A 12,414-nucleotide genomic window follows, 5' to 3' on the forward strand; every position below is an offset into this window, starting at 1 on the left:
ATCATTTTTACAGATTCCCTTCTCTTAGTTCCAAAGCACTTTATTTCTTTTCAGGTCAGCTTTCAGCTGCTGCTAGAGTCTTATTGGACTTGGTCATCCCATGGGAGAAGAACCAGAGTCTGAGCTTACGCTGTGGATGACTCCTGTGAGCCTGCAAGGTAGACCTGACTGAGGAGTGGGAGGTGGCTGGGTGTAATGAGGAGGATGGTGGCAGAGGCAGAGATGAGGAATAAAACAGTGGGAACAAGAGAGGCCAGAGTCTTCAACTGTACTATTTTTAATCAGCACAAAGCGCAAAAGAAATTTAGTGAATAAACACTGTCAAACATGTTAAGGAATTCTTTCTTCAGATGGAAACAGAAGTAAATAGCAGAAAATCCTTGCTTGGCAGGATGCTGACATTCATTTTAGATACTGACTGGAACCCTCTCTAACCGGTTTCAAACCGGTCATTAGGGGCAATTAGACAATTTTCCCAGTGGCACCTGAGTCTAGTAGGAAGCAGCAGGAACTCCATCTTCTTGATCTTTAAAGGTCACTGGGGGCAGTCCAGCGTTAATGGGGAAATGGTCCATGCTGTTCCATTGCAGCACGGATCCCAGCATCCTGCTGAGAGTTGGAGGTGCTGCTTTCACCTGCCTCCCTACTACACTTAGAGGGTGAGGGGTCACTGAGAGCACTCAGTGCTCTGCAGGGACTGCTGCAGGTGTAGGCAGTCATCTGGTGAAAATCTCCAAAAGATTTTTTCCAGCCCCAATGCAACAGGGGTCATACAGAGGATATCAGGGCTTCTTTTATTAAAGATTCTTTGATGGATCCCCATTGTTTTCTGTCCAAAAAAAGAAAAAGAAATTAAGGATCTGGCATTAATCCGCATTACTAAGTGATAGTCCTTTCACAGATTGCTTACCTGAAATGTAGCCTGTTTGGCTGAGTGGCTCAATGCAAGTTAGAAAACTCAGGCCTCTGGTTAAGATGAGAATATGAACAAAGGTATCATTGCACTAACTTTGAGAAGAGAATCTCATCCAAGTATCAGCTATAATAGAGAAAAAAAGTCCTGTCTTACTCAGAAACTTTCCTATGCTGAAGCAAAGGCAAGGTACGTACAATAACAAAAGCTTAAGGGAATCCCGAGAAATCTTATCTACCTCATATGTATATAATTTATAAGGAAAATATTAAACCTGCACTTGAAAAGTTCTTAGAGAGCTAGGATTTTAAATGGAGACTGTTTACAAAGCAAAGGAACAATTAAAGAATTAAAGGATGCACAATATTTTGCAATTATTTTTTTGATCTCAGCAAACTCATGGGTTTATAGCTTTTAAGGCTAGAGGAGACTAACAGGAACACCTTCTCTAACCGGTGTGAACCACGGCTACCCTACGTTATGGAGCGATTTTTTTTCTTACAGAAAATTGGTCTTCCTTAGTATGCAACTGAACACTTGGAAGATCTGTAATGTGACTGAAAACACAGGAACTTTTACGTAATATTAATTCTCTACTTGAAAACCTCAAGTGATGGCAAATCAGACATATTCTGAAAATCTGATTTAGAAGTCAACCCTTCTTTTTAAAAGATGCCATTTTCAAGTGTTTAACTTTTGTTTCCTTATGGGAATGTACCCCAAAAATTAAGTTTCTTCTTCTTGAATGGGTAAGTATTTTGCCTGTGATCTAGTCACCTTTTAAACTAAATATTTTAAATATGAAAACCTGGCTAATGCGGATAAGCTGCATGCATACATCGGAATCCTATCTTACATGTGCCTCTTTTTTCCAGGTAGTATCATATAATCACAATCTTCCTGTTTAGGAAACTGAGACACAGGGAAGTAACAATATTTGTCAAAAGATGTATGGTAAGTCACTGTCTGTAAAAATACAGGAGGCCAGCATTGTCACACATTCATGATCCTTCTTCACAAATGCTAAACTCCATCCTTGCTTATTTGCTCTTTATTTCATCTAGATTCAAACAAAAATATCACACAGTTTATTAAAATAGGTCAAATATTTGTGAAGATTCACAGCAATATTTCTGTAAATGGTGTGAAGACAGATATGCATCAGAAAGTAACAAACCGACCACAATACAATTGGAAGTTTAAAGCTAAAACCACCTAAAGGTTAAAGCAGTGCTCAGCTCTGCAAAGCTGTGGCAAGCAGTTTACAAAGACAGACTCTCTAATGAGCAATCAGCAATTCCTGCATTATTTATTTCTATATTGTTCTGATATTTCCAGAGAGCATAGAAATAAAAAATAAGTCTCCTAATACTCAATGAAGCTGTGGCTGGAGGTGACGCCAAGTCTGCCTGTAATTATTCTGAGGGATTTCACCACATCCTCATGTGATGTGATGCGATACAAACCCACAATGCACAACCCACTGCGAGTTTGAAATTTTGAGCCATTTGTTTATACTAAAGAATCACATATGCAGCTTACCAGTGTTCAGGTGCTTAGCAGTAATACTAGAGAGCTGCCACTGCCACTTCCCGGGCTCCTCGTGGTGCTAAAGGGAAAAGCTGGGCTTTCTGGAATGTCCCTTATCTGAGTAATGATACCAGCTGGAATAACCACAAAAGAAACGCTGCAGGAGTGGTAAGAGTCTGCTCGTGGGCACGCTGGAGCAGTAAGTGCAGATAAAGAGCAGTATGTTTTTCCTTCCTGTGATGTGATAAGGCTCCTTGTACTTTCTTTGCAATATAGTCAGATATACGATCTGTAAAAACAACCACCACCTGTAGATTTTAAAATAATAATTAGCAATGACTAATATCTGGCTTAGGTTTCACACCTAGCAGCAGCCCCTCTAGTTTGAATTCACACCTAAGTCCTTGTGGTGTTCTGGTTTTCTGGTTTATGCTGGTACTGAAAGGTATGAGCTGTCAGAGGAAGGGACACATTTCGTTGGGGTCTTTTCAGTCCTAGTTTCGTGCAGAGCTACAAACTTTTTCCTTTGCAAAGGCACCCCGAGGTGATACGTGCCATTTTAAGTGCTATCTAATGCTTTCTTCTGTGATGAGTTGGTACAAAGACTGTTATAATTTATGTCAAGAGCCAGGTTAAATTAATCACCATGAACCATAGCTCTTTTTTTTGGGATGTCATTACAATGTCATTACTTTGCATTGTAATAGTGCCTGCTGGTCTCAACCTGGTTAAGCCATGCATGCTAAATGCTCAAAATAGAATTTTAAAAAAGAAAAAAGATAGTTCTTGACCCAGAATGCTTATAAGCCAAAAAAATTTTGAGATATGAACGAAAAACCTGGGATATGGTTAGAAAGGTAGGAGTGGGATAGTCAAGCTTTAGCCATATTCCTCAGTGTGGTCTATGGACTTCTATTACCATCCTTTTCACCCATATTCAGTCTCAGGAGGGTCTTCCCAGGCAAAAACACGGACACAATAATAGTTCATGGGCAGGAAGAACAAAGACATCACAACATATCTGCAGAACTTGTCCAGCTTCTTGACTACTCCTGTTTAACATGCCTCTACTCAACAGCAGACTATAATTGAGATTCCTTGAATCAGGGAAGCACATATATAATGTATGTTTTGTGGGGTACTTTTGCTACATTTTAGTGGTTTCTGTACTTAGGTCCATGATTATAATTTAACCTGTGACCATATGTGACAAAAGGTAACCAATTGTCCTCCTGTCCCCAAAGCTGCTGTGAGAACAGAGAGGCAGAGGCTAAATGACTAGTTTTAGATATTTCCGGTGTAGCTACCAAAGCAAGTTCTCCATTCCAGAAGGCAAATCATCTGATCCATGTAGATATCTACCTTCAAATTAAATTAATTCCGTAATAGTAGGGTAGAATTCAGCTCTAAATTAATATAATTACATTTAGGAGTCCGGATGTAGGCGAACAGATGTGACCTAGGTGCTTAAGTTTCCATTATAGTTATTGCAACCTAAAAGAGATATTTAGCTACCAGCCAAAGGTGCTGGATTTCGCTGCTTCGACTTAGGTATGCCTCAATGCCATCTAAGATGTTCCATGGTATAGGAAATGCTCGTACGCAGTTGACAGAACTGACACAAGACCTCTGAGAGATCAGCATCCTTCAGGAGCAGCAGCTGGAGACCACAATATTTCCAAGCATCTCAGATGACACTAGATGTCTATGGGCAAGGAACTGAATAAAGTTTTAGGTGTTTACTTTAGCGTGAGCTGAATGACTCTAGGATCCACAGACTACACTTACTGATTATAATGGAAGCTTAGACATTAGGTTCATATGTAATTTACACACAGGCAGCTTCTCAGTCTCAGGATGGTAAACCAGATGGAGAGAACTGTGTTCCAAGACACATTTGTGAAAGAAAAATGCTTTTATTTCTATCTACATTTATGCAAAAACGACTGATGTATTTTTAGTTGTAAGTATCCTAAATTCCTCCGCTCTTCCTACGGAGGGAGTGAATTAATCAGGGATGTAAAATACCAAATGTGTGTTCAACTAAGGGGTTACATGGTAATTTCTAGCATAGTTGTCTTATCTGTATCTTAACGAGCAAGAGTCTGGGAAAAGCTGTGAAATCAAATTCAAGAAACAACTAAAATTTTCACTCATGGAAGAAGTCAAATTAAGTGTGACAGTAGCAGAAAACTTCCAATACAAAAAACCCCCAAACGTCAGGGAGAACAGCACATTCAGTGCTCATGGAGAAAAGGAATTAGTTTTACATGAACTAGGTTCTTCATGCAACCACTGTTGCCTGTAGTATTTCTACAGCAGCTGATTCTAATGACTATTACATGGAAGCAGTAATTCATTCCAGGGTTACAAATTATCTGTTCCATGTGACAGTTGTTATCTAACCAAGTTTGATGTACCTGGCAGAGATAGGTGAGGGCACAATTTGACTATAGACACTTCTATTCTATTGTAACTAAGGCTCAGAAAGCATTATGACTTAACAAAAACTCCTGGGGAAAACAAAGTATTTCTCATGTTGCCTCTGTGAAATACAGCTTTTCTCCAGGGACCTTTGATTCTCTTTTGCCTTTATATATGTAGAAGTAAAATGCAAATAATGCAAGATAATTTAATACAGCACCAAGTCATAAGTAAAGCTGTGAAATTGCTGCTGTTCAATGGCAGTGGATGGTAGATGTTGCCAAGAACTATGTCCAGTGTCCACTCTGGACTTGAATTTGAGCATGGAGACTGGTAACCTTGGAAGGAAGTGACTGTACTTCTGTTCACAGTTCAGTTTCTTGTGTTAGACTTAGGTCAACCACTCTGTAAAATGGGAGAAAGAGAGAGATACCGTACCAAACATCCCACTCACTAGTAGAGATCTAACTGGAATCCAGAAGCCGCGATGGCAGTGAGAGATGACAATAGCAGAGAGACTTTTCAGAGACTTACTTCAGTGTTTCGCACATCGGTTACCATTTAGCCAGCTGAGAGCAGCCACTGACAGTTCTCTCACAGCATGCCAGACAGATGTAATAAAGAAACTGAAAACAGTAAGCATCTTAAATGAAAGTCAACGACCATTAACTCGTTAAGTCAGATTAAGTCTGCACAGAATTGTCAGAATAAATTGTGTGTGGAGGAGTATCAAAGACATAATTAAGGTATTTGTAAAAAGGGCAGGAGGAATTACCAGTCACCAGGACACAAGCCTTTTTCCTCCTTTTACCCAAGTCCTTCTGAACAAGGGGACAGCTTTAGATAAAGCAAAGTGAGTGTGTATAAGGAGTCAAGATCTAGGCTAAGAGGAAATATTATGGTAAGAAACGTGTGTTGGCCTTAAACTAGTGTAGCTTTTTTCATACCAATTAGCACCACTCATCCTCCTGATCTGACTCTCTCAAGAGCATTTGCCAACTCCAACTCTGTCCATTCCATGGCTTATGGCAACACTATTGCTGTTGTAATGCTTCCAAAAATGCTCTTTTGTTAGAAGAACATATTTGCTCCTAAAATAGCTGAGCCTATACACTGTATGCAGTCATACCTGTGTCTCCTACTAGTGACAAAAAGATAACTTCAGTTTTGAAACAGATACTGATGTTGGGTTTGCTTTAGATAGAGGACAAGAATGCCTAGGGAAAATTGTGGCCATTATACAAACAAATACAGTATGCTCCAGCAAAATGTCGATTAGAAGCATTATTGTGCTAAATGAAGATGCTAAATTTTTACTCTAGAAATTGTACCCAACTCTCTCTGTCCACCTATGGAGACTTTAAACCTACTTTTTTGCTTGCTGTTTGTATTTGAAGTAACAAGGTCAACCCTAATCTGACTCCTCATGTTCCTTGTATTTTCAGTGAACAGTTATACACTACTGATAAATTTTTCCTAAGTACCTTTTCCTCTTCACTCACAAAAGACAACCAATCCATGTTATTTATACAATTTCGCTTAAGATATTCTCTTAATTCTACACTAATAAATTGCTATTTCAAATTTCTGTTAGAACCAGGAACAGCAGTCATTCCATATTGCTGATATTAACACTCTTGATTTCATTTTGTAGGGATTTGAGTGACTCAGCATCACATTCCTCATGATTAGGAACCATTTTGCAATTTTACTTTACGATATATCAATAAAATTTTATCTTTCCCTTAATGTGCCCTTCTGAGATGAGCTTGCCATAAAACACATTCACGTGCTGCTGATTTAGCCATAGTTCTCTTGCTGATTTTTTCCATTGCTCAAGACACTTATCATTAATGTAAACCCCATCAACTGTTACTCCCACCTCAGCTAAGAATCTGACTGAAAAGCAAAGACTGGAATCCATTTCTAATTTAGGAAGAAAATAACTTCTTGGGAAGAAAATTACTTACGAGGGAAAAAAAATAATCAACAGCAACAGCCGTTGCAATTACTGCGTGAAATTAAGACATTTACAAATGCAGTAAGTACAGACTATAGGTTATATAAGATGGTCAGATGTTCTAGTTCAAAAATATTGGGGTTGTTCCTCCTAAATTTCTGTACCAGTTTAATCAAAGCCAATGCAGACATGTGACTACGTCTGCCCCCTTCTTTTGTCTGTATCCTCAGCACCTGCTGAACCACTTCTATCCCATTTCCTCTTGACAGAGTCAGATACTGCTTCTGTCTCTGTTTCATTGTGCAGTTAAGTGGCTGATCTGTCTTCCTCAGTACATTTTCAGCATCCTGTTGTTCTAACTTATCCCCAGAGCATCTGGGCCCAAGAGAAAATAAGAAAGGGGAAGCAAAGAGAAGTGCTAGTGGGTGATGGGTAATGCCAGGAGAAAGCAAGTTCAATGCAAATTAAAAGAAACTGATGCAAATATATTGCAGGGTGAATTAGGCTGGATATGGAAGCTTAGCAGAACACGGGTAAAGATTTGAAATTTGGCCCCTGCTCCCAAGGACTGCTATATAATTCTCAATCGCTGTACAATGACAAACAACTCTTATTGACAGCAATCTATTTCAGGTAAAGAGGGCTGTGCAAAGGCAAAGCTATGGCTTTGAATCTTCCCAGGCCGGGAAGGGTGCTGAGCCGAGACTCCCATACTTTGAACAAGTGCTCTAACACCGACCAAAAGAAGAAGAAAGAATGTGCTGCCAGTTTTGAAAGTGGTTATTTGTATTATGGAAAGCCAAACCTGAACTCTGGAACTACTTAAGATTTCAGAGGAGGAAGAGAGGCAGGAATACGTAGTTTGGATCATCCTAGCAGGACCTATGCTCTGAGCTGTTTTGCCCTATCAAGACTGAGGTGCTTTGTGGATGTGCTGAAGACCTTCTGTTACTTTGGGAACTTTAAAGTTCAATATTAAAGGAAATATGGTAACTTTAATGGACAGTTGAGTTGAGATTTTGAGGATTTAATTTGGATTTATGTGTCTGCAATCCCCTAAGTCATTTCTTTTGCATCTCAGTTCATGACCATACAAGTCGTCTACTTCAAGTTCTTTGGATCTTTGATGCAACCGAGATTGCAATTGTTCCTATGCTTTTTCAGGCTTTGGATTGGCAGCTTTCCAAGCAGTCAGATATCCATGGGCTTTACTGGTGTTTCTGAGCCAGTTTTCAGAACAGGCACCATATATCTTATATATTGATGATGAATAATAGAGATATACAGATCTGTTTTCACTTTGAAGAAGGTCTAAGGTTAAAAATAGCAAAATCTGCTTTACGTAAGAGACCAAGAATTAAATTCAGGCTCTTCTCCGTATGCTAACAGCAATAACATGTAGAAGATTCACTCTTCGGCTCATATATCAAGACACATTGTCTCAATTGTCCATGCCTTTCACAAGATAGCCTTAAAATAGAACTCTGATTCTGACGTATTCAGAAAAAATAAAAAAAAAGATGAAAAATCCTGTTTTTAAATAATACTAAAAGTATTTGGAGAGCCAAGCAGAAAATCCAGCATTTAATTTTAAAATAAAGCTAGATTTTAAAGGAAGATAAACCAAAAAAGTTTACACTTAAATTTTATTTAGCATTCTCATTCATGTAATATTTGCCCAGTGATAACATTTATGATTTAAACTGTATTTCAATATTAGTGAAAGAATGTATTTTTTTTTGTCTTGCAGAAGAAACACTCAAAGGTCAGCAACTGCAATTCAAGGTCAAAATCTCTCCTGACTCTTGTTCTCTTTGTATAGGAGCTGGTTTAAAACACTGCTCTGTTTGAGAGCTTTTAGATTGGATATATCTTCACTTACAACAGGGATATCTTCACTTTGATCCTCAGTTATCAGATCTTCACTGTCTGACAGCGTACACAGGAGTGTATCATTTTCATAGGTAGGAAAATAATACCTGAAAGCAACAAGGCATAATTACTAGATAGTCACATATTTTGTTTGAAAGCGGCAGAGCATATTTTATGAGATTAATTTTAAAAAAGGAAAAATGAGAAAGTCTGGTTGTCTGGAATGAGAGTAAGCAGCACACCCAAAAAATCAACTGACATGTACATCTTAGAAGAGTCATGCAGAAGAGTTGGCAACAGACAAGTCCTTCCCCCTATTTCTTCACCTGCATGTTGTCACAACTCAGGCCACAGATCCAGATTTGTCCCACAACAAATGCTGAACTGAGATGTTTGAGTTAGAACACTCCCTGTGCTTTACAACCTATGGCATCATCCCCCAGACCTATTCAGCCTACTTACAATCTGAATCAGTGTTATGTTACGCTTCCTCTCCATTTGCTATGGAGAAAACTAAGGGTAAACAACCAACTTGTTTTGATGCCTAAGGTAGACATTACACGTATATCTGTATTAGACATGCAAAAGAAGGGGTTTGGGTTGGTTCTAGAACTATATGCCCAGAGCGTATCTTTACTAGCAATGAAATATGTGCCAGATGCCCATCCCAGGCATGATCTCCATCTGTGTAGAGAGCTAACGGCTGGAAGAATCTCGTGCCTACAACTGGGGCATTTGAGATGCCACTTTGGTGCACAGATTCAACCTTGGTTCCACCAGGAGGGACAGTGCTCTGAGTGCACCATGTATGCCTTTCACCGTTCACTGCACAACTGCAAATACAGGCAAAAGACAATTTTGCAACAATAAACTTCTCTAGCATACTGACTTGACAGTGCAGACACAATTTATGGCGATAGTGCATCCTGGATGCAACTAGAAGAGCAGTGTCACATGTTCATTTTAGCTTCAGACAGTACAAGGATTTATAATTCTGAGTAGTTTTGAGACCATTTATTATTTTATCTAGGCCAGCAGAGCTGGGGAGCTCAGGGTACTGTTGCACTGGCAAAAACCAGAAGTTTCAACTTATTGTTTTACAGACATTGTCAAGTAGCAGTATAAATACTGGAAGAAACATGTGTGCCCTTACTGTGGTTGATCCCATGTAGACCTGGCTGGCAGGAATGTAATGTGTTCGGTCTCTTCCATATGACTTATCAATCCTCCTTTAGACTGAAATTTCTCCTGGCAGTTGTAACAACGACAATGATGGATTTCTCTTCTGATGAAGTTCACTAGCTTTACTTGCTGATAAAAGTTCAGACCTGGGAGAGATGGTAGTGAACAAGCACTTGAGGAGAATGAGACTTAATTTACAAATGCCTTCTTGGATTAAGCATAAAGATTGATAAGGCTTTACTGAAGACCAGCACTGCCTGAATGCTGTAACTTAGCAAATTAACTGAACAAATGCTTTTTCCCAGCTGCAAGGGAACTCGCCTTTCTTTTAATGTAAAAATTGCAAACACCTTGCTTCCTCTCAGTCTACAGCAGAAAGCAAACATTGGCCAAACACAGCTTAGAGCACAGCCTTCTAACTTACAAGCAAGTCTTAACAGGAATAACAACAACAACAATAATAATAATAATTCTTCCAGGGCTCCATCAGCCGGACCTGGGACTCATAGAGTGGGTATTTGTAGAAGTGACCCTGCAAAAGAATCCAATGGTTTTGAAGAAAATATCACACATCCTTGGCACTAACAACAGTTCCAGAAAAACAGTGTTCTTGGTGTTCTTTTGTTAAGCTGGCAGAAACAGGTTTCATAATGGAAAAGTTAAATGTCCGAACAAAAATCAAATTGATACAGTTGTTTTCCACTATTCTTATGATGTGGTTTTCTCCACACTAGTGGCAAATGCTGACAATTACAGCATCTCTTACTCACCATGCTCTGACTTTATTTTAGGAAAGTCAAATCCATGTGATTTCTGGAGGAAAAAAAAAGGAGAAAATAAAATATCTTATTTCCACTACTGCTACTATTCCAAGTTAAAAACAGCTCAGCTTTTCATAGACTGACACAGACATATGCATATAAACATGCAAACACTAAAACATGAAACAAATGCCCAAAAGTTTTGTTTCATCAGAAACTTTTGTATTCTGTTGAACTGCAACGGTCCTGTTAGGTAGTTTATTAAAACTGAAACACAGATGCTAACCATCAAATGTATTAAATCATCAAGTCACTATAATATTAAAGATGCTACCTCTTTATTGTCTGTATGAGTCTGTACACTCACAAGTAATAGCTAGTCATACTCTCAATATAAAACTTGGCTCCTCTGCATATTTTAGAGAACAGATGCTGGAGATGCATGCAGTACTTCAGTTTCTGCGCTAAAGAGGGCATTCTAATGCAGCAGCTGATTTGATCTTAACAAAGATGCTACAATCTTACTTTTTAATTCCAAAGTGATGAAAGAACAGATATTTAAAACAAGTCTTACCTGCATGTGAAGATACAATTTTTCTGTGGTGTCTGCTTGTTGTTCACAGAACAGGCAAACTGCACACACAGGATGCTCTTCCCAATCAGACCAGTCTCTTATGATTAAGAGTCAAAAAGATTCATTTAATTGTGGAAAAGAGAAGAGACATTTTATGAAAGGGCACTTTACATTCTGCACTCACAGCACTAGAACTAAATCCAGAGAAACTGAATGCTTTAAAGGGGTGGAAGAGAAAGTGTGGATTTATACCTGGATATACGATTAGAATCTGGTTTACGGTCTAAAAAAATTACAAATTCAAGAATAACTGAGCAGTTACTGTTGCGTAATTCCCATGCAGAGAGACAGTAAGTCCTACTTGAATTTGCCTGCACTAACAAACAGCATCTTAACTTCAGTTTCTATCCAATTTGGCAAATCATAAAATATTGCGTTCAGTGTTTATTTTTATAAGGTCTTTTAAAATTCTTTTATACCTTTCTAATCTTTCAAGACACCAGCCAAAGATATAATCATCAGGCAGAGTTCACTCTAAGTGTTATTTACTTATCAAATATTATTATTCCTGAAAGGGACGCTAATTCATGCTACATTTAGACAATGCACACAGAGAATGCTTTACCCACAAATCTATTTAGAACTCCAATACTGCTGAGCGATAGAAATATTATTGCAACCAGGTATAATCAAGTAAAATTAAGCTCAAGTCACAGACAGAACCAGGAAGGTCAGGGGCCCTGATACCCACAAATTACGTGCTGCTTATTCAATTCTCTACAGCCAAGGAAGCCACCTCTGCAGTGATCTGAGGGCCTGGACCACAGAAGAATGCAGAGGAGAGGTGGATGTTGCCCTCAATCAGTTTCCTTTGAAATCCTGTTATCAGACTTTTCCATACCATTTCTTTCTCATGCTGACATTTTTGATGCTTACTCTTGATTTTTAAATTTGAGCAAAACCCGTTCAACCATTTTTTAGTACAAAAGTAAAAAAAAAAAAAGTTTTACCTACATCATTACAAACCCAAAAGGCTGTTGTTTGAGCTATATGCAAACAAAAAATAGGTTTGTCGTTGAAATATGAAATTTATAGCCCTTGTTGTGGACAAGTGTCTTTGATGAGAACAATTTGGAGTTGATTTGATCAGCTTAAATGAATTTTAACTATGTACTAACAATGCAAAGCATTTTCCCTG

The 12,414-nt window shown here is 38.5% G+C and overlaps 1 protein-coding gene across 3 annotated transcripts in view; it reads right to left on the minus strand.

Moving 5' to 3' along the window:
* Window positions 1-261: 261 nt before the first annotated feature.
* ZNF277 (zinc finger protein 277) overlaps window positions 262-12,414 on the minus strand; it is a 68,427-nt gene continuing 56,274 nt past the window's right edge. Inside the window, exons 9-13 of one of the 3 annotated variants that reach the window (XM_076330771.1) lie at window positions 11,217-11,313; window positions 10,652-10,694; window positions 9,853-10,027; window positions 8,710-8,806; window positions 262-829 (exon numbers count right to left, since the gene is read on the minus strand). In XM_076330771.1, coding sequence (XP_076186886.1) covers window positions 668-829; window positions 8,710-8,806; window positions 9,853-10,027; window positions 10,652-10,694; window positions 11,217-11,313 — 574 coding nt within the window. In that variant the 3' untranslated portion in view covers window positions 262-667. Of the gene's footprint in view, window positions 830-1,782; window positions 2,752-8,398; window positions 8,807-9,852; window positions 10,028-10,651; window positions 10,695-11,216; window positions 11,314-12,414 lie in introns of those variants that run through there. The other 2 variants (XM_076330762.1, XM_076330780.1) reach the window with 2 other exon arrangements.

This window comes from Aptenodytes patagonicus, chromosome 1 (assembly GCF_965638725.1).
Source record: "Aptenodytes patagonicus chromosome 1, bAptPat1.pri.cur, whole genome shotgun sequence".
Taxonomy (NCBI): Eukaryota; Metazoa; Chordata; class Aves; order Sphenisciformes; family Spheniscidae; genus Aptenodytes; species Aptenodytes patagonicus.